This window comes from Melopsittacus undulatus, chromosome 9 (assembly GCF_012275295.1).
Source record: "Melopsittacus undulatus isolate bMelUnd1 chromosome 9, bMelUnd1.mat.Z, whole genome shotgun sequence".
NCBI lineage: Eukaryota > Metazoa > Chordata > Aves > Psittaciformes > Psittaculidae > Melopsittacus > Melopsittacus undulatus.
In genome coordinates, this window is record NC_047535.1 from 7,026,763 (window position 1) to 7,048,475 (window position 21,713).

At 47.2% G+C, this 21,713-nt stretch overlaps 1 protein-coding gene across 1 annotated transcript in view; it reads left to right on the top strand.

Annotated features, from left to right (window-relative positions):
• AKAP13 (A-kinase anchoring protein 13) overlaps positions 1–18,141 on the top strand; it is a 73,273-nt gene extending 55,132 nt beyond the window's left edge. Inside the window, exons 20-30 of the mRNA XM_031048621.2 lie at positions 1,985–2,061; positions 3,426–3,607; positions 3,696–3,778; positions 4,107–4,286; positions 5,000–5,164; positions 7,211–7,281; positions 7,804–7,848; positions 8,959–9,009; positions 9,273–9,722; positions 11,432–11,744; positions 12,531–18,141. Coding sequence (XP_030904481.2) covers positions 1,985–2,061; positions 3,426–3,607; positions 3,696–3,778; positions 4,107–4,286; positions 5,000–5,164; positions 7,211–7,281; positions 7,804–7,848; positions 8,959–9,009; positions 9,273–9,722; positions 11,432–11,744; positions 12,531–12,580 — 1,667 coding nt within the window. The 3' untranslated portion in view covers positions 12,581–18,141. The remainder of the gene's footprint in view (positions 1–1,984; positions 2,062–3,425; positions 3,608–3,695; positions 3,779–4,106; positions 4,287–4,999; positions 5,165–7,210; positions 7,282–7,803; positions 7,849–8,958; positions 9,010–9,272; positions 9,723–11,431; positions 11,745–12,530) is intronic.
• Positions 18,142–21,713: the final 3,572 nt, after the last annotated feature.

Consider the following 21,713-nt stretch of genomic DNA (forward strand, 5'->3'; position numbering starts at 1 on the left):
CATTGGGTATGATTTACTTCGAGGTTATGGCAACAGGAAGTTTACAGATGGTTTCTAGGCCCCCGAGAGTATTACTAACTTTAGATGGTGGATGAAGCAAGTTCTGCTGTTGTGAAAACTTGCGAGAAGTACAGGTTCTACTTGCATTTCTTAAGTCACAGAAATGCATAAATAAACCTCTGTCTGCAGTGCAAGCTCCCAGTGAAAGCAGGGCCTGCAGACAAGCTGCAGAGCCCAGGGAGAGAGCAGCTACTTCATACGTTCAGGCTGTTTTGCAGGATTTGAAATGGAGCGCAATAAAAGCATACCAAGAACTTTTCTTAGAGGGTTTTAGCATTTCCCCTCTTGCAAAGTGTGCAGGCAATAGACAAGCGTAGGCAAATGTCGACTTCAGCAAACATCCCAGAGCTTTGAGTTCATTTTGCAGCTTTAATTAAAGTTTGGTGTTTCTTCTATTTGGAACGGATCCTGTCTTCCCAAAACAAAATGGAAGGGATTACCCACGGGATAGTTTAACTTTCTGGTTTGCTTCCTCTCTGTCACAAGATTTCCAAAGTACATTACACAAAACCCCTTTGTACTGAGGGCTTGGGGTGGAGCATTAGAGAATAGAATCATAGAACCATTTAGGTTGGAAGACACTTTAAGATTGTCAAGTCCAAGTGTTAACCTACTACTGCCAAGTTTACCACTAAGCCATGTCGCTTAGTGACACATCTACTCATCTCCTAAATACCTCCAGAGATGGTGACTTTAGTGCCATGAGCAGCCAGTTTCTCCAGGAGAATGCTGTGGGAAATGGCATCAAAAGCTTTACTAAACTCTAGGTAGATAACATCCACAGCCTTCCCCTCATCTACTGAGTAGGTCACCTTGTCATAGTAAGAGATCACATCAGTCACACAAGACCTGTCTTTCAATAGGCTGACTGGGCCTGATCATCTTGTCCTGTACATGGTGGGTGGTGGCACTCAACGTGATCTGCTCCATAACCTTTCCTGCCACTGAGGAAGTTATTGTCATGCCTGTAGTTCCCTGGATCCTCCTTCTGGCCCACCTTGTAGATGGGGGTCCCTGTAGCTCACTTCCAGTCAACTGGGACCTCTCCGGTTAGCCCGGACTGATGATGAATGATGGAGAGTGGCTTGGGAAACACTTGATGCCTCCCTCAGTACCTTTGAGTGGATCCCATCTGGCCCTATGGATTTGTGTGCATCTGAGTGGTGTAGCAGGTCACTGACCTTTTCCCTTTGGAACATGGGGGCTTCATTCTGCTAATGAATATACTTGGCAGTTGCTGTGTAACTTTATGATATGTCATTAAGAGACTTGGAAGGCTGTACATGTGTACTCTGGGAAGATGCTGTATTCTGATTCAAAATCTTCTGTTGGCTTGGTGTTTGCTTCCTTCTCCCATGAAACAAAGCCAGGTCCTACATCCCATGCAGGCTCTGTCAGCTCCCCTTGGAGCCAGCAAGCATTGTGTTTGTCTGTGAGCAAAATTAGTGGTGCCTCCTCAAGTCAGTATATCCTGGGAAAGAAGCTGCAGCTGCCAAATGTTGTTATTGCATGATAATTGATGCTCCACAAACCACTCATCAGGAGAGCCATAAAACCCAAAACTTCCTGTGCAGATATTTTGCTCAAGGGCTAAAATATTGGTTGTTTGAGAAAAGAGGGCTTCTCTTTAGTGTCTCTGGCTGTTGCTGTTAGGCAAGCCTGTGGCTGCAGAGGAGCACCCCTGCTCTGACAGATGGGAGAAGATCCCACGGGTTTCCTGTGTGCTGTTGTGTTCTGCTTAACCCAAAGTCAGCTCCGAGATAACCTGGCATCTCCAGGAGCTGCCTCTGCTCCTCTTTCTAACTGGGAGGTTGACCCTGCTTCCAGGCTTTGCAGAAGCAGCCCTATCCCTCCCAGGCACTGGTGTTATTAAAAGGGGTGGATTGCATGGTTATACTGCACTGGTGTGCTCTTTCTTTTGCAGAAGTCCAGGCTGTTCTCCTCTCTGACATGCTCGTATTCCTTCAGGAGAAGGACCAGAAGTACGTCTTTGCCTCACTGGTAAGGCTTCAACCTGTAGTCCCCCTTTGTTTTCCATGTTAGAGACAGACACTTATGTGTTGCGCAGTGAACAAGCTGTAGCCTGCTAAACAACTTAATTTTCTTGCCTATAACATTTCATTTGCTGAACAAACTGCAGTCTTTTTAATAGGAAAACATGTCTTCATGCCCAAGCTCTCCTTTCTGCAGTGCTGTGGCACAGCTGATAATTGGCCTTGCAAACCTGCCTGTCACTTGATACACTCACTCCTTTTCAGTTTGTGCAAATTAAAGCAGTGATTGGGGTAGGAGGGAGCAATGGGATAATACAAACATTGTAAAAATGAATCTTAGCAGAAGGAATATATTGTGAGCTGCTGCGGGGGTGGGGTGCTGAAATGCCACTGTTGTAAATTCAACAGAACAGCTTGAAAAGAAATGTCAAAGGAATAGATTTGTAAGGCATAAGACCAAAACCATTAGCTTTTGAAGACAGGCCTCATCAAAAGACTAGGCATACTGACCTGCTAAAGCAAGCCTAGCACCTAATTGACTCTGCTGGGGCTGTACCTTGCAGGCATGGTCTAGACTGGCTAAGCCTTATGACCTTTCCACTCCATGAACATTTTGAAAGCTGATGATTTGTTATTGCAGTTCCACCAATGATCAGCACAGACTCAGTGCCCTGCAGGGCTGGGGAGGGGGGGCTGACTTACAGACAGGTCTCACTAGTGAACAGCCACCAACTCACCCCAGTCATAGCATCCTATAGAAGGCACAAAGGAGCTGACTCATCTGCGGATGACACAACAGCAAAAGGTCCTTTCAGCCGAGCAGGCTGGTTGCACAGAGCAGAGCATACAGTGAACGTCATCTTACACACACGTCTTCTCCATCCGGAGTGAGCTCTGAGCTCAGAACAGCAGGGGTTTTGTGGGATTTGAAAACAAGATCTTACTCCATCCTAGGGAGAGATCGTGAAGATAATGCCTGTGAAGCAGGCACTAGCAAGCTGTGCTAAGTCTAAGGAGCTCTGATATTAATGACAGAGAGAGTGTGGGCAGGAGATGAGATCAAAGGTCTGCTGGAGTTAGAGCAAAACATGGTAGAGTTTGCAAAACCACAGAGTCAAAGTTAAATTAATTCCTCGTTGAAATGGAACAAGGTGGAATTGCTTTTCCTACAAAACTACTGGAGGAAAGCAAAACCCTTCCCTGTTCTTTGGATCCCATTAAAATGATTTATTTTGTTAATTAGCTTATAGGTTCAGAAGACGTTTACAACCTGAGAGAGGCAGTAGTATGGTTATTGGTTATTCTCAATGCTAGCTTGCATGTGGGAACTAGCACTATTCACCCTCCTCACCTGTTTCTTTCCATCTGAAGGACCAGAAATCCACTGTGATCTCTCTGAAGAAGCTGATTGTACGAGAAGTGGCTCATGAAGAGAAGGGTTTGTTCCTCATCAGTATGGGTGTGAAAGATCCCGAAATGGTGGAAGTCCACGCCAGCTCCAAAGAGGAGCGTAACGGTTGGATACAGATCATTCAAGACACAATGAACACCATGTAAGCCATGAAGCTATGCTTGGTAATGCAAGGCAGGTGATGCACATGGTCATGCCCTGGTAGTAATTGAGCTATGTCTGTTGTGCAGGGATAAAGATGAAGACGAAGGAGTCCCTTGTGAGTCTGACTTTGAAAAGAAGGTGTCAGATGCAAAAGTGAGAGGACTGAAAGGTAAAATCCTGCCTGGAACAGAGCTGGGGAGTGGTTCTGGAACATTTACGGGAATTGTTATGTTGGAATTTGTGGTTGAGCTATGGCTCTTTTCAAATGAGGGAGAATCCAGCATCCAGCAAAGAACTGAAATCCTTGCTTGCACCTTACCTTGCTCACATTACTTACCATCTGAGCCTGGTGGATGCTGTTGCTGTGCAGCATTGCCCAAGGCATGGTTGTATGGTTCCTGAGATTCCACTAGATGGGGCCAGTATCTCGGGAATCGCTCAGTTTTCTTGCCAAAGCTTTTATTTTCTTCATCTGTGTTTTCTGTTCACCCCCACAGAACAACTTCAGCAGAAGGATAAGCAGATCCTCCTCTTGCTGGAGGAGAAGGCCAAGATCTTCCGGGACATGGCAGATAGCTCTGTGCAGGAGGACATGCCAGGCTCCAGGCTGCTCTTCAGAGCCAACACAGAAGAGGCACCAAAAGGAGAGGCCATCATGAAAACTGCAATAAATGAAGGTGAGCAAGGAAGCATGACACATTAATTGCACTGACCAATGGACCCACCTTCAGTGAAGCCATCCATCCTTAACCATCAGTTTTGGAGGGCAAATCTTCTCTATATCAAAGCAAAGCATAGATAAGGAGATATTGCCACTCACAGCATTGTCTCAGGTACAAAGTAATGAGGATCAGGAAAGGAAGCAGATATTGATGGCTGCTGAAAGAGGTCAGGAAAGAAATCAGCACAGAGAAGAGCCATGCACAGAATCTGCACTGGGGTCAGGAGCAGAGCAGGATTTATCCTTGACTGAAATTTAGTCAGGCTTTTCTATGCTTCAGGCTCAGCAAGGCGGGAGAGCAGGGCTTGGGTTCCAGCTATTGCACCTTGATGAGACACAGATACCACTATGCTTGTGGTATCTGCAAGGAGTAAGTCAGTCTTTTGACAAAGGTGTGATTTTTGGAGAGGCTAAAAAATATTAAACTGTGTTGTCAGAGCACACCAGGGTTGCCTGGAGGAAGAGAGGGAGGTGTAAGCCTGCGCAGAGTGGAGTTGATGATGAAGCAGACTGAGGTTTTGCAAGGAGAATGCGTACTGTTCATAACATTGTCATAGAAACATGGTTTCTTAGTACAGTAAAGCATGTGAATTTCTGATCTGAGCTCAGATGAAGATAGCTTAGAAGCCCAAAGTGGTCTTTAACAGAGATATTGTTGCTTTTTATCAGTTGAACTGCTGCAAGACCTGGTGAACAGGAGCCTGGGCACTGCCCTTGGACAGCAGGTCAGCAGCACTGCCATGGAACAAGAAGGAGGAGTTGGCCCCATCTCTCTCCCTAGAAGGGCAGAAACGTTTGGAGGATTTGACAGTCATCAGATGAACGCTTCCAAGTGTGAGTAGTTACATGTGTGCACATCGGCATTTGTTAATAATACATGTCATCGTGTCCTCTTGCTTCAGAAGGACTCCAGCAGCTGGTCATTTGGGTTCCCAAAGTCATCTCCAGTGATAGTTGATTGATTAAATAACAGATTAAAACCAAAAAATGCTTAGGTACAGGTGGAATGATGGTGCTGAGAACCTGTGGCTACATGAGCATTAAACATCTAAACTCCTTACTCTTCTTTTTCCATGCATTCTCTAAATGATCCTTACTCCTTTACTTACATTCCACATGAAAGCATTTGTCTTCTTAACATTTTTATCGTATTATTATGGTTGTATCTGCAGCTCTGTTCTTCAGTTATTTTCCAGCAGGAGCCTGGTGCTGTTGTTTGTGAATGGATGAGGATACTGCTGAATCAAGCACCTTCTCCCCTGGCTCTGTTCTCTATGCATACAACTGCATGTGTTACTCCTGCAATTAAGTCTACCCCAAAGAAACGTGTGAATATTTATTTCAGCTGCACAATTGGCTGCTTCCCAGTGCTCTCTTTCTTTGCCCTACTCACCAGAAACTTTCCTGTCCTCAAATTCCTTTCTTTGTGGTCTCTCATACTCCCAGTCCAGCCAGTTTTGCTGCGCTAGTGTCTGTCTCAGCATTGGGATTGTTGGACCTCGTCTGACCTTCTGCATTAAAGGAGCAGTGTTAGCTCCAGACAGTCAGACACAAGAAGTATGTAGAGGTTTTCCCAGCTCTATTGGAAAGCTGCAGAGCCCTCCACAGGCCTTGTCATCATAATGACAAATAGATCCACACTGGAGGGGGTTGTTTAGGGTTCTGCCTCCCTGTGTAGCAGTGATGAATGGGACAACCTCAGGCTATCCAGCTCTAGTTTTTCTATAGAGATGTCCTCTTTTGGATTAGATTGTAATTCAGTAGTTGTAGGGTCTTGGGAGAATTTGGGGAAAATATGCAGGGTCTGTTTGTTCAGCTGGAGGGCAGGACGCATGAAACCTGGCTTTGATCTCAGATCTTCTGTTCACAACCTTGGGCAAGGCTTATAACCTGACTCCCCTTCGTTCTCCCCTCCAGCAAAGCAGAAGGGAGGTGTTTCCTCCTGCAGAGAGGTGGAAGGTCCCAGGACGTGGCGCAGGAGAGAAGGTCTGTTAGGAGGACTTGAGGGTCAGCCTTTAATAGCAAAGCCTGCCTGGGGGGTGGTGGGAGGAGAGGGCCTTTGCACTAGATGTGTTGTCCTTCACATTGCTGCAGATGCAGGTGTATGTAAAGTCTCTTATCATTACAAGAGTGACAGTTGGGAGGTTACCACTGCAGGTGTTGGTTTTCCCCATCTCAGCCAGTAAGGGAAGTGCAAGAGTCTTGGCAAGAGCTTGAGGACTAAGAGCTGTGTCGCTCCTTCACTGTCCATTAGCAGAAGGGCAGTGCAGATGGAGGGTTGCAGCCCTCCTGGCCTCATAGGTCAGTCAGTTCAGTCCTGCTCAGAAGCACTGATAGTATCCATCCAGGGAAGTCAGAGGTACAGATATCCCTTGACAGATACAGATTGAAGATAACTGAGGTTAAGGATAAATTAGCATAAGATTACACAAGGGTATTGCACAGCAGTATCTGACCCAGTAAATTGCACTTGCACAAGAGAGGCATTGAAACTATACTGCAGTAATATACCCTGATATGATACTGTTGCTGTTCTCCATCTGCTCTTACTCTGCCTCATGTCTTCTCAGCAAGTATTCTTTGGTAGCAGACAGCAGCACAGGGGCTGGACAAAGCACCAATGAATGAGTGTGCTGAATGCATCAGCACATTGTGTGAAACCAAAGTCAGTCCTTATCTGAATTCACATCCACTATTTCGGGTGGTGCTGACGTGTTCCATATATGTAGGGAGCAAATGCATTTGGTTACAAGTGTCAAAAGCTCTGTGCCCCCTTTTGTGAAACATCTAAGTTTCCTGTATTAAATTTCTCCGACATTAACAAGTTCGTATGGCTTAAAATGTTGAATAACCAGTGGCAATGCTGGCTTCTTCCTTTAGGTGGAGCGAAAGATGAAGGCGAGGATGCTCAGGACCTTCGGAGAACAGAGTCAGACAGCATTTTAAAGAAGGTATCCCTCAGTTTATCTGTCTGCTGACACTGAGTTCAGGTTTGAAGAGGCTCGCAGTTTTAGGCTTGGAAAAGCCTGAATTACTTGATAATTAGATGTATCCTAATAAGTCAAAATAAAACAGAATTGGAAGTATGCAGCCAAAACTACTTTGCTGTAGCTAAAATCCTGACTTGAAGATCATTGCAAATCAGTTGTATTCCTTTGTGGCACAGGTTATCTGCCATCTGTCTGCAGATCAGCTGAAGCATGTGTTTAATTATGCATCGTTATTGAAATGCTAAGGTCAACTATAACCTTGCACCTATTCTTGCTGTGGATTGATGCATCTATAACTAGAAAATAATCCCTAATTAACATTTTATTAGATATGATTTTAACTTACCTAAAAAACATGCAATGAATTCTCAAGAATGGAAGATGGGTGCAGGGGAGTTAGTGGGTCTGCCATTATTTCAGCTTCAGAACACATTTGCTGTGATTTCTCATTGTCCTCATATTAAATCTGCGATCCTTTTGTAGGGTGGAAATGCTAATCTGATGTTCATGTTGAAAAGGAATAATGAGGTAAGAATTGATTCCGTTGCTCAGCTGTTTCCTTCATTTAAGTGGCAAGTGAATTTGTCTCAATAGGTAATAATGTAGAAGAAACACATTTCATTTGCGGAAGCGCATGTAGACTTTTAAATACATTAAGTTAAACCCACTGTGTCATTTATTTGTTTAACCTTGGATGTTCAGACAGGGAATTCACTGATTGTCATCTGCTTGCCAGCAGGATGATAGCTGCTGATTATAGGCAGCAAGGGTTAATTACCACTAGGATGCACAGGGCTGTATTTATTGTGCATCTGCAGACAGAGGGAGTTTAATTTTGTTGCAGGTGCAGTGAATGGGGCAATTAGATTCCTATTTTCCCTTTGATACACATTCATAACTCCCAATTAGAATTAATGGCACAATGAGAAGCAGTTCTCAACGCTGGCTACCACACCACTACTGCAAATACTACAGTGGGTTTTCTTCTCCTTAAAAGTAATTGTAGGATAGGACAGATTCAGGGAAATTTTTAGCCAGGAATAGGGCATCACTTTGAAGTAGCTTGCTCAGTGTTGATGCATGGTGTGTTCACCTTTACCTGTGTTTTCAGAGAGCCTCCATGAGCATACCTGCTACACTTGTGTGCCTGCTGTGTTACAGTTTTTCTGTTTAATGACAGGGGGACTTGTTTGGGTCAGCCAAGGGTGGGAGAGTACAAATAGTCCATATCCATTTTAAGATATCTTGTTTAGCCCCTGAAGTTCTGGGTTACATCCCAATTACTCTGCCTGTTCCTGAGCAAGCTGATGCTGTGGGAAATGGTTTGCAGAGACAACCCCAGAGCTCCCAAGGTGTCTTTGCTGTTCAGTGCTTCTGCAGATGTTTTTTACCCTGCTGAACTGATGGCTAGGAAAGTGAGGAGGATGATGTCAGGCACCTCTTAGAGATGTCCAAGGGATGTATTTGTGTACTGAGGGATGATGCAGTCATTGCAGGTGAACAGTGAGAAAAAGGAAGGTGCAGAGGGGTGGCTGTACTTGTCAGACCCACCAGTGGGTCGCAGTAGGAAAGCAGTAGGCTTTATGTGTACCCTGGCACACAGTGAGATCTAATAGCAATGCTTTTGTTTTCTCGCAGCAGGTCCTCCAAACCATTACCAGCCTCCATAAGCTGCTCAGTGCTTTGCAGGTAGGCTTAGCCATTCATCCTGCTTCTGCATGCTGTATGCCCAAACTGCACATCGTGCTTCACCCCCATCTCCCCTTCCCCTTTGCCTGTCACATCTCTGTGCAGCTGAATGCTCCACAGCCAGCATTGCCAGCAGGTCATAGGAATGAGCTGCTGCCTAAGTGGGAGAAGAAGGGGTTTGATGCAGCACCCTGAGGTTTCCAGGGGTGGAACTTCTTTCTGTGGAGAGGGCACTGCAGTGATTTGTGTCCCCTCTCTCCTAGGGTGTTGTGCTGCAGCAGGACACCTACATCGAGGACCAGAAGCTGGCTTTGAGTGAGAGGGCTCTGACCCGAAGCTTCTTCCGGCCACCCTCACTGCTGGAGCAGGAGAAGCAGCGCAACCTGGAGAAGCAGCGCCAGGAGTTGGCCAACTTGAAGAAGCAGCAGACACAGCACCAGGAGGAGAGGCGGAGGAGAGAGAAGGAGTGGGAAGTTCGGGAGAAGGAGCTGGCGGAGCAGGAGGCCCAGTTGGCCCAGCGAGAGGAGCAGGTCCAGAGAGGGTGGCAGGATCTTGAGCGGGAGCGAGAGGAGCTGCAGGTGAAGAAGGCCTCCTACCAACTTGACCTGGAGAGGCTTCGCACGGCACAGAAGCAGCTGGAGAGGGAGAAGGTGCAGTTCAAGCAGGATGTGGAGCGGTTAGCTCAAATGCGGCAGGAGTCGGACCACAACCAGGTGAGTGATGCCAATGGCCAGGCTGCTGGGGAACCATCCATTCCCTGCTGGGAGCTCCCAGCTAGCTCCTAAGCCAATGGCATGCCAGCAGGGATAGACATGCACCAGCCCAGTCCTAGACATGCCAGGCCTGGTATTAAAACCGGCTCTTCACTTGCATATGATGTGTAGGGCTGCATTTCTTGCATCTCCAGAGCTGCTGGTGTTGATGAAACATGGTGTATTTGGGATGCCTGGCCAGTCCTGAGCAGTCAGTGCTTAAAACAGCCTGAGCTCTGCTCACTCTTCTGTGCTGTCTGTTGGTGGATGGCAGAGCAGAGGTGGCTGGCTTGCAGAGAAGATGCCGTAGGCAGTCCAGTTCCTAGAAAGTCAATACTGCCTTTGACATTGGCCTTCACCCCATGGGGTCTGAGCTTCGGGGAGCAGTCAGGTAGATGAGATGTACTTCTCAGCCTGAGCATTGTGGGTTACCTGCACCCTCCAGCTGCCACAAAAGCAACTTGTGAGGCTTTTACCTGCAGGAGAAACCTGTTTGCGCACTTACATCCATCTCCAGAAGTATTCTTGATACCTAGCAAAGTGATGGGCATTGTCTGTGTCCTGAAGAGACTGGGCACCTGAGCGAGCAAAGGTTCTCAGCTCTGCTGCAAGAGGCTTCTAGTACCTGGCTGCCCATAGATCTTTGTGCAGTTTTCTGCGAGCTGGGGTCCATCTTTCTTAGACCTGTGTCTGGCTGAAGAGAGCAAGCATCTGTAGGCAAACATAGGTTGAATTTGATCCTTAAGCCTGTTGTTGATCATTTGTTTGTTTGTAACTCGCTAATCCTCAATGTAATTTGCTTACAGCTGTAGCAGAATTAGTTTATAAACGTTGGCTTGTGGAATGGAAATGATTTTGGGTGCCTGAATGGATTAATTGCAGAGCTCAGCAGTGAGCTCTGAAAAGCAAATCATCAGAGGAGGGCTTGCTCCCTCCCACCCTGATTCCTGATCAGGCCAGTTGTTTTCTGAGCACAGTGAAGCTGTTCCAGCATCCAGCACACAGAGACATGCGAGGGGCATGGATGCTATGGGAGAGGCCGAGAGGTAAAATAGCTGCAAGGGGGATTAGGAGAAGGAAGCACCTTTTTGAGGCAGGTATCTCGCTGACATTTCAGAGCTATTAATAGAGGGTTTGGTGAGGCTTTGTTGCGCTGTTGTTTTGATCTTCCCTTTGAATGTTGGGGCTCAATTACATCCTGAGACAGCCGTTAGGGGAAAAAAATAGCAGGGAAACTGTTTTGCTTTCATGTTTTGCTTGGGAAGGCTTCCTTTGACACATGCCGCTCCAGTGCTGTGTGCTGGCGTTCCCCTCCTGGAGAGGCACGCTTCTCCTTGGCCTCCTGCCACTGTCTGTGTGCACAAACGGTGCAGGGTGAGTCTTGGTATTGAGATCTTAGAGAATGTTTGCCCTTGGCTTGTTGATACATAGCATAGTACATGTAGGAGCAAAAGATAACTGGAGCATTACTCTTTATATGCCTCGTTTGTCTTAAACTGAGAGGGCTCCTTCTCTCTTTGCTTTGCATGGATGGAGACCACTTTTTTGCTGGTGAATGGGATGGATGTTCACAAGAATAACCTGTTTCTGAGTGGTCTGGGACACACCTTTCCTATCTAGTTTCTCTGCTAGCCTCTTTCATGGTCTAATGGAACATCCTTCCTTTCTAGGTTTCAAATCTACATGAGAAACTTGCAAGAGTCTCCTCCCAGTCCAGCATCGATGAGTCCTCCAAGCAGAAGAGCCCTTCCCTTCCTAAACAAGGGCACTTTGATGCAGAACTGTCTGTTTCCCCTAAAAGGAACAGTCTTTCAAGGACACACAAAGAGAAAAGCACTTTCCATTTGCTTAGCACAACAAACCAGACTAACAAGGCAGCTGAGGAACAGCCCCAGATGCCTACTCGCCTCTTCAGTTTAGCCAAACCAAAGGACAAGAAGGAAAAGAAGAAAAAGGGCCGGGGACATCGCTCCCAACAGTCTGGTGAGTGTCAGGGGAGGTCAGACCTGTGTTTTGAGGGTTGCTGAGCTGGTATTTTGCTCCAGCCATTGAACTTGTGGAAGCCATGAACCCTTGGATGTAGATGATAACACAGGGATGGAACATGATCAGTTGTGATGAATGGAGTCCTGGCTTGAAGTGGTCTTGTGTGGGCTTTCCTCTGTTCCTCAGCCCCTGAGGTTGTCAGCGGGACGCACTCTGCTCCTCACTCCTTTCTTGTTCCATCCAGGCAGCCTCCATGGGCTGGATTCTCCCTTTAGTTTTCAGCTTGCTCTGCTTTATGGAGGAAAATGTCCTGCTTCAGCATATGGGATTTCATGAGCTGCTGCTGGGATGCTCCCGGCCATTGCTCCCCCTGAGGTGTTACTGTCTGCTTTAACTCTGTTGTAGTTTGGAAGTGATATCTGCAACCTTTCTGGTGGCTTCTCCCATCCTCTCAAGCCAGTCTGTCTTGTCTCTTGATCTGAAGAGACAGAGATGGTGGTTTTGTATCCCCTTAGGACTTAGTTCTGCACCTCAAACCTCTGACCCACATGAAATAAAATCTCAGGCCCTTAGCTTTATCTTTGTAGTAACTCACTGTTTTCTAACCTGTGCACAGGGAAGATCACCAGTTATGAGATGTTATTTCATGGTAGCTCGTCAGGGAACTGGACATCTTTTAAGGTGCCCAGTGGATTTGGCAGCCAGTGGGGTTTCCATGCATGTGGAGTCCAACTCTGCTGCTGTATTCCCATAGTGATTCCCACTTGTTCTTTTGTGCTGCAGATTCTCACTCGTCAGAAGCACCTCCAGAGGGTGAGGAGATCTTCTGCTGAGCATGGAAGGTTCCATTGGTCACTCTCAGCATTGGTACATCTCCCTGCCTGCTCCACAGCACGGTGCTGCTGCCTGCATCTGACGAGCATCTGGAGGTTTTATATATAACACGTTGCAAAGTCTGTTCAGTGGTGGGAAAGGGCCTCTCTCCTGTGGTTTTGGGTGAATACTCACCTCAGAGGCTGACTGCATGGCAAATAGTACTGTCTCTCTGTGCAAACCTTGGGTTCAATGGATTGGGATAGATGTTTCCTGTCTCTTCTTACTGCTAAAGGATGAGAGAACATAGCCTTAAGGGGTCTGTGCCTTCAAATTCCCCTTTTCCAGGGAACATAACCAAAACCAAGCATTTAGCAAAAGATTAGGACTCTACAAATGGTGCGTACACACTGGCATATATAGATATATTGTATATGTACATATATGTATCTATGTATCCACTGGGATATGCTTGCAGTCTGTACAGCCAAGCTTAGCTTGGCCTGTGGGGATAGATACCTGATGACTTTCAGGAAGCATGTAGATATTAAATATCTTGCCCTTACTGCTCCTGTTGTAATGTCACTGACTTGCACACCTCTTTTGTGCTCGTGGTATAGGGACTGTTTGGTTTCGGAAAGCTACTTTACACCGGGAAGCAGTAACAGCAAAAAATCAGAGGGAAAAAACTCAAATTTCAAGCAACTCCAAAAGATTTCCATAGGGCAGAGGGATTTAAATGTCAGACTGCTTCCAGAATCAAGCAGAATGGCTTTGGGTATATTTAAAACACTGCAGAAAAGAGCAATTTGTTAGGTTTGTAAGGCAACCCCAGGGAGCCAGAGCAGACTGTGCTCAAGTGGGAACAACTCTAAGCAGCATCTTTTTTTATGCAATCCCTTTGAGCTCCAGGTCACTCCTTCCCATCCCCTAAGGGTTTTCTCTTGCCAGGATGCAGTTCTTCAGTTACATTTGACATCCGTTCATTAGGAGCCTGATGACTTGCTGCAGAGATGGCTGAAAATCTGTTTTTAGGGACCTTTGCTCTGTTACTTGTATTTTTCCTGCCCCGTTTCATGTGTTACTGTTGGGCTTCTGTTTCTCTGGATTTTGTCAGCTTCTCTTGCTCGTTTCTCAGGCAGAATGAGACAGCAGCAGTTTCAGAGCACTTCAGTGGGACATCACAGGTCAGGGGCCTGAGTGCTGAGAGTGAGCTCCAAAGAGGCAGCCCCTCATTCCTATGCCTGTACAACACCGTGCACTTATTAACCATTTCTAGGGAGAAAAATCTATTCTCGTGGACAAAACCACTGTGGGATAGGTCCAAAGGTCCAGCATGGCAGCTCCATTTCCACCACTAGGCTGAGGGTGTTGCCATGGGCAGAAGGGGAAGATCCAAGGGTGGCTTTTGCTGTGCTGACTGTGAGGAGTTTGTTCAGCTCTTGGATACAGGGATGTGTTCAGCGGGGGAAGAGGAGTGCAGTGAGCCAGACTCTTCCAAAGCTGTTGTTCTTCCAGACCCTTTCAGGGGGGTTACCCCAACGAACTTGTAAATGGTTATGAGATGCTATCAGCTTCAGAATAGCCTAAGGGTTTGCTCAGAGTTGGAAGCTTTTAAGTGCATTTCCTTTCCTACCAGTTCCTCTTTAAAAAACAACAGTATTTCTCTCTTTGCACTATTGTTTGATTTCAGTTTGCTCTCTGGCTTCTCACAAGCTCGGCCCACAGCAGTGTTCAGAGCTTGGTGCTGATGAGTATCAGTGAGGTGGATGCTTAGACTGGTCTGTCTTGGTCAGTGCAGGAATCCTAAACTGCCTGCTTGCTTTTGAAGCTCTCTAAAACGTTAAGATATAAAGAAGAACAAAAGGAAGAAAGGAAAAAGGTTTGAGATTTATTTTTATTTTGCTTTTTTTTAGCTATTATTTGGTGCTTGTTCTTACTTGCAAGCAGGGCTTGCAGAAATATTTATCTTTCTGTTTATTTGAAAGAGTTCTTTTTTAAAAAGAAGTTTACTTGGCTTTATTTTTTTATTTCTTTTGACTTTGGGTTTTGTTTGGGGGTTTGAGGGATGATTTATTTTGGTTTTTTTCTTCATTTCCCCCTTGTTTTTTTTGTTTTCTTACCAAGAGCTTGGTAAACCAAATGTTCTTATCTCTGGCTCCTACAAGACCAGGGTTTGGGCAGTGCTGCTTTGCAGCCGATGCCATGCCCAGAGTTACACAATGTCATCTGAGAGCTTTCTTTATGGCAGAGCATCTTTGGGGCTAAAAAGCCTGGATAAAGCAATGACTTGAGACAAGACTCCTCCTATTAGTTAGTTTCTTTAAGTATTTTATTTAGGCTTTCTCATCCCTCTTGGAGGCAAAGGAAGAAGTAAAACATAGAGCATCTCACAGTGATGTGAGGGTCCAGTCGCTTCTCCAGTGAGATACAGGCAGCTCTTCTGAACCTGAGGAGAGCTAAAGGAGGCAAGTGCTGGTGTTGTGCTGTTACCTTTTCATAAGAAAACCACCAATTTCAGAACATCTGCCTTGCTATTTATACACCTGCAAAAAGGACTGTGCCAAGCTGGAATCTTTGGAAACCAAAGCAGTGCATGGCTCATTACTGCTGTGCAAACACAGATCGGGTCCCTGGTGTTTCTTGGAGTTCCGCTCAGTCTGTAACAGCCTTTGCTAGTATGAGCTTTTCTTTTTATCCTTTTGTCCTCTCCCCAGTCCCAACACATCTTGAATTCACAACATGGAGATGTCCCATGGCTTTGAGAAGGGCATCAGAAGGACTTGGGGCAACAGGGATCTGTCTGCCTGGCTTGAGCATCTCTCCTCATCTGTGCAAATCAAAAAGAGCATTCAGTGCCCTAAGTGTGATATCCTGAGGTCCCAGTGCTTCCTTGTCAGAGCAGAGATGTGACTCAGAAATACACTGACCAGAAATACTTCAGATCAAAGCTGTTTGTGTCTTAAATTCTGGTGGACAGACCTTTGTCCCTGAGGGATGTATGTTTCTGTATGATTCACTTTTTTGGAATGAAGCCTTTAGTCCCACACTGCTTCCTCCTCCTTTCACCTTTAGGAAAGGAAGGGCTTGTTTTTATCTCTCCAGCCTTTTATTTTTCCCCCTCTCAGATTCTTTGGAAAGGCTTGGCAGAGGTTTCCAGAGTCAGATTCCCACTCTGATCCCTGCAGGTTGTCTGCTAGAGCACGGTCCCAGCTTGACAGCACCAAAGTCTTTCCTCTTCCTGGCCTTAAAATTGCATTTTACTCCAGTTCCATGCCTGGCATCCATCCTTCAACTGTTGAAAGTTATTTTGTCAGCCCAGCCTGATGCTGTATCTAGTTCCCAGAGCCAGTCCTTTTATCCCATTTGGAGCGCCCAAACCACCCTGATTCACTTTGGGTTCCTGGGACACAGCGAGCTTGAAAATGTCTGTGCAATGCCATGTTGTTGGAGGGAGAAGAGAACCCTGAGAGGGGTCTTGGAGCTTTCTGTGCTGGTGCTTCATGGAGGGGAAAAATCAGACTCTTTTCTTGGACATTTCTTTGCCTGGTCATCTTCACTGCCCAGCAGAAGGGTTTCAGTGACCAGGTTGCAGGGAGCACAGGCTCAGATGAAGGGCAGAAGTGGTCGGTATTGCCTGGGGGTACCAAAATACCCCAGGGATAAAGAGTAGAGCTGTAGCAAATGGTGTGAGACTCGATGGAGTTGTGTGGGCTTGGCCTTCTTTTAAATGAAGTGATCATCTCAACATGTAACTTGATATCAGTTTGATGCCATAAAGCACTTTAAATGGAACTGGTCTTGCCCCTTGTTATTTTGGTTACGTGGAGACAATCAGCTTTGCCATTGCTCCCCTCCTCTGCATCCCCAGCAAAATCTGAGCTCCAGGTAGGCATATTCCTGGTTTGGTTTGGCTTTACCCCAGGAGGGGAGGAAGGGACAAGCTTTTTGTGTTAGTTTTAGACCAAAATGGGTGTGAATCTGATTACAATCCCAGTGCAGACAGGGTGAGTGGCAGGACCAGTGAACTGGCTTCTGATGGCTCAGGTATATCCCCTGGAAGAGCCCATGCTGGTGTCACCATCAACCATCCTCACAGCGAGTACTGCTGCCAGTAGGGAAGCAGTCCCACAAGTGGTTTGCCTTCACCTCTTTCTCCTTGGAGAAACCCAAAGCAAAGGAGATGTAGTGGGATGTGACCAAGTGAAGTGAGGCCCTTTCCATGCACTATTTCCATGCACTGTCCAGGCCATTGGAGACCTCCCAGGTACCATCCCTGGGGCAGGAACTCTCACCACTCCTGAGGGTGGACTCTTGAAGTTTGACCACTGCTGAGAAGCACAGTAATGCCATTAGCTTGTGCAGATCTGTATTGCCTTTTGAAGGCAAGAGCATCCATGGAGTCCGATCATCTTTGCACCTTCTGGAGGCACTAGGCTATCTCAAAGCTGTTGAGGAAACACACAAATCCAGTCCTTCCAGAAGCCACCAAGTCAGAATAGGTTCACCAGGTGCCAAATCCCAAGGAAATGTCTAGGATATGTGTGGCACGGGGCAGGGGAGGACTGGGCAGGGGGCACAAGAGAGAATCTGCTCAAATCCCACAAAACATTCCTTGTTAACCAGAACTCTGGAAACTGTTCTGCCTGCTGGCCAGGTTTGGGAATTTAACATAATTTAAGGCACCCTTTTAAATACAGAAACCTCCCTGCTGCTCATCACTCTTGTTTCATTTGTCAGAAGGGGCAGCAAGCAATGATTCTTGATCCGGTGACACAGCTAAGCTTTAAAGGTAGGTGAGCTGAACTGGCTTTTAACCCCATACACCTCGTGCTCTTCAGCCATGGGAAGCGTGATGCCAGCTCCCTTCCCAGCTGCATCCTCAGGGCTGGGTGCCCTTCCTTTCCACACACATTTCACTGACACTGATGCTTTGCCCAAATATATCCAGCTTCCGTTGCTTGGGGGGGTGGGGGGAACAGGATAACAATCACTGCTTCGCATAGAGCTACGAGCTTGGTATGTATTTAAGCTGTCTATAGGTATCCATCCTTTCCATGGTCTAAAGTATTTTACTGCTTTCTTTATTGATATTAAACACTGTCTCAAAACCAAACCCCATGAAACCCATGTCCAGTTCAGCTTGCCTATGGTTAAAGTTTAGCCTGGAGTTTAGTTTGTACTAATACGGAATGCACTTGAGTAATTCCCAGAGCGTTGAGGAGGTGTATTACAATAACCTGATATACCTCTGCTTTTGGTTTGTTTCTAAAAAAAAATAAAATAAAATAAATAAAAATGCTTTGCATTTTCATGTTGAACCTGTTAAAAAATGTTTAAAAAAAAGTTGAAAAAAAAAGAATTTTTAAAGAAAAGGGTAAACCCTAATTGCTGTATGTTAATTTGTAATTATGTACAAAGTGAGCAGGTTATTGACTGTAAAATTCTTCCGTTTTTTCTGTAACTTGCCAGAAACCATTAGGTTTTGTAACAAGCTTTTATTTATCTTCCTTTTTAGTTATCGGCATCAACCTCTTGTAAAGTCATTTTTTTCCTCTAAATAAATTTGATTTTAAGTCTGCGTTTTCTGCCCCGTTTATTTCCACACCTTTGGTTTTTGTGCTGGTGACTTGGTTGTACTGATGCTGAACGAGCAGACATAAGCCTGACCTGTGATCAGATGTTTGCCCTGGTTTTATCATCTCTGTGCCCATTGGACTCTTTATTTCCCTTCTCCTACAAGACTTGTGTTTTGCTGAAGGGCTCGTGGCTGTAATGATGCTGAGCTCCTTGGGGGGCTTTGTACAAGAGGAAGTGTCATAGGCGCTGTCTCGGCCACTTCAGCTCTGTAACCTGAGATAAATGTCAGTCTGGTGGCTGCTTGTGCTGTCTTATGGCAGAGAGCGTCTGTGTCTTCAGCAAGCCCCAGACACCAAGGGGTTTATCTAATTTGGTGGAGAGAACTAAAGACCATAGCATCCCAGACTGGTTTGGGTTAGAAGGGAACTTCAAGCTCATCCAGTTCCAACCCCTGTCACAGGCAAGGACACCTTCCTCTAGAGCAGGATGTTCCAAGCCCCATAGAACCTGGCCTTGAACACTGCCAGGGATGGGGCAGCCACAGCTTCTCTGGGCACCCTGTGCCAGCGCCTCAGCACCCTCACAGGGAAGAGCTTCTGCCTAAGAGCTCATCTCAGTCTCCCTTCTGGCAGGTTAAAGCCATTCCCCCTTTTCCTGTCCCCAGGCCCTTGTAAAAGCCTCTCTCCAGGTTTCTGTTAGGGCCCTTTTGGCACTGGAAGCTGCTCTAAGGTCTCCCTTGAGCCTTTTCACCAGATGAGATGCAGATGCTGCGTCTCATCACAGGGATGGGGAGAGGAGGGATGTTTGCACACAGGATGCTTTGTGTATTTCCTCATCCCCTACAATGGGAGGCCCAGCAGAAGCATTCTAGCCCGTGGGGAGGTGAAGGTACGTGGTGTTCCAGTGTCTGCAGGCATCTGTCCAGGCAGAAGAGGGTGCCAAAAGTACAGAACCAATGCAGTTTGCTCTGCAACGCAATGGGGAGGACCTGTGCTTCAAGCTTCTCCACCATCATTTCCTTCTCTCTGTAAAAGCAATCTCAGCTGCCCCTGTGCTGCTGGTCCTGCAGCATCATCTCCCCAGTCAGAAGGAGCCAGGATACCTGCACCTTTCATCATCCGTTGCATATTGATTGTGAGGCCAAGGAACTGCTTCATTTCCATCTATGATTTCACTTGTCTTCAGAGGTGAGATAGGGAAAGAGAGAGGATGCTTGAGGAGAACCAGTATTGATCAAAGCCTCCAGGTCACGGACACAGCCTTGGCAATACTGGGTTGTTTAACAGGCGCTGTTGGGAAACCCCAGCCTGCCCTCGCGTGCCCCATTAGCCAGCACTGCCCCGTGTGTGCTTTTCCCTTCCTCTCCCCTTGTGCCACTCTAAAAGCCTGACTCATGTCAATACACCCAACCCTGTCACGCAGTGCTCGCTCCGAGACGGGCGTGAGGCAGGAGATGAAAGAGCCAGGTTATCTCAGTGGGGCTCCTCGTGTTGTTTGTGTTCCCTTCGAGCCAGCTCTCGCCTGTTTACTGAGGCAAATAAAGGCTTTCTCGGAACCCTCGCCTCCTGTGAGCGGTGTTTAAAGAGGGTGTTGCCCTGCCACCCCTCTTGGCTCTGTAACTGGGGTGCCCATCAAAAGCACCGCTCTGGGTACCCCAAGCTGTGGTAAAACAAGGGTGGGTGCTGCTGGCAGTGCCTGTGTACCAGGCTGCCATGGGACAACAGGCACTGGTTATGGGAGGAGGGAGAGCGCATTTATTGATGGCAAATTGCATGTAAGACAATCAAATTCCTGCTCAACCAAGCTCCTAACAGGGCAAGGCCGGGGTGTGGAGCAGACCGGGCAGCCTGAGCTTCTCTGGTCTTGCACAGGACAACCAGATCCTCTCTGCTTCTATGGGCCAGAAAGGAGCACACAATGCAAACAGCCTTTGGCAGAGAAGGAAAGCAAGGACACCCCCCCGCACCAGGCCATCTCTGTGTGGCAATTTGAGTATCCTAAACCAGCATCCCACATTTTCATCTGCAGCCCATACTCTGAGCCTCTACAGCACAGCCAATACATTAAATGGGTGTTCACCCCACGTGGCTCAGGTATTTCAGATGGTCCCCAAGCAGTAGTGATGTGTTTATGAGCATCCCAAGTTTCTTGCCCAGCCCCAGCTTTTCCTTAGCAGCCAAGAGTAGCACAAAAGATCCCTGTGGGTCCATGTGATGGGACATGTGGATGTGGATTGATTTACACTGCCACTGTCACCTGTAAAGGGTCAGAAAGGATCCTTACATTTGGATGGGGCTCTAAAAGGACACTGACAGGCACTGAAGAGGTTCTTTGGAAATGGAGCTTAGTGACAGCCTTAACACCTGCATTATCTGTGCTTCCCCTTTCCTGCCATTGCTGGGTTTAGTCCTAGCACTGTCTCCAGGGTGAGAACTGGGTGAGCTAGACTGGGGCTTGCAGACAGGCTGCTCATTCATGGAGGCTTTATTAGGAGAAGGAAAGGCAAAGCCTTAATTAGTTCAGTGAGTGAGTGAGATGCCCTGTGATCAGACACCAGGTGAATGGTAAAGGAATGACTTAGCTGTAGAAGGTACGTGGGTTTTGTAAGTTAGAGGGATGTTAAACACTGCAAGTGTGTTGATTTGTTTGGGGATGGAACATTAAATGAAAGAGGGAGTTGGTACTTGACACTAATAACTGACATGAGAGCCCATACAAGTGAGTACCCTCAGCCCTCACAGGGTGGGCAGAGAGCGGGTGCTTCTTGTGGTCCCCCAAAAGCTTTCTTCACACCTCCTGAACTACCCCTGTCACTGTTCAATCCCACCCCAAACCAGGACACCCCAGCAAGGCTTTGCTCCAGACCCTGCTCCCCTGCCCTCATCCCAGAGCATCCCATCTAGGGGAGGATGCTGCAGGCTCAGTACCGGCTCCCCCTGCCCCACTCCATGTTGGGGCTCCTTGTGCACATCCATAACTCGTTCAGCAGGGCTATAAGCATCCATCACCAGAACATCCCAGCACCTCAACCAGTGGGATGGAGCCAAGGTTTGCTTCCTGCTCCCCAGTGGGGCAGAGCTGACCCCAGTGAGGTCCCCAATGGGGTTTGTACAAGTCCCTTTGCTCTCTCCTTTCCCTTCAGCCTGCACAGATGTAGTTGAGGTCCCGGTACCCCCTGACCTCTCTCTATTGCCTGGCGTCTCTCCCTCTGGCGCTTGGCGTCTCCAGACGCTCTTTCTTCCCCCTTCCCTTTCACCAAAGAGCTGCTTCTCACCAGCCTCATCTTTACAGTGAGCCTAATTAGACAGGAGCCTAATTAGAGCGGAGCAGGAGCGGTGAGTCATTAGCAGAGCCCTGTGGGAAGCCCCAGAGCAGGGGCCGAGGCGCTCGGCTGGGTGCTGTGGGAGGGAAGCAGCCCCTGTTTGTGTTGTGTGCATGGGTAATGCCTCCAGACAGTGACCTAGAAATGGAGGGGTTCCCATCACCCTGCATTGGCTGGAGAGCAGAACAGCAGCACACTGTGAGCCCCAGTGCTGATGGGCTCAGGGGGTGTCTGCCCATCTGACACAGCAA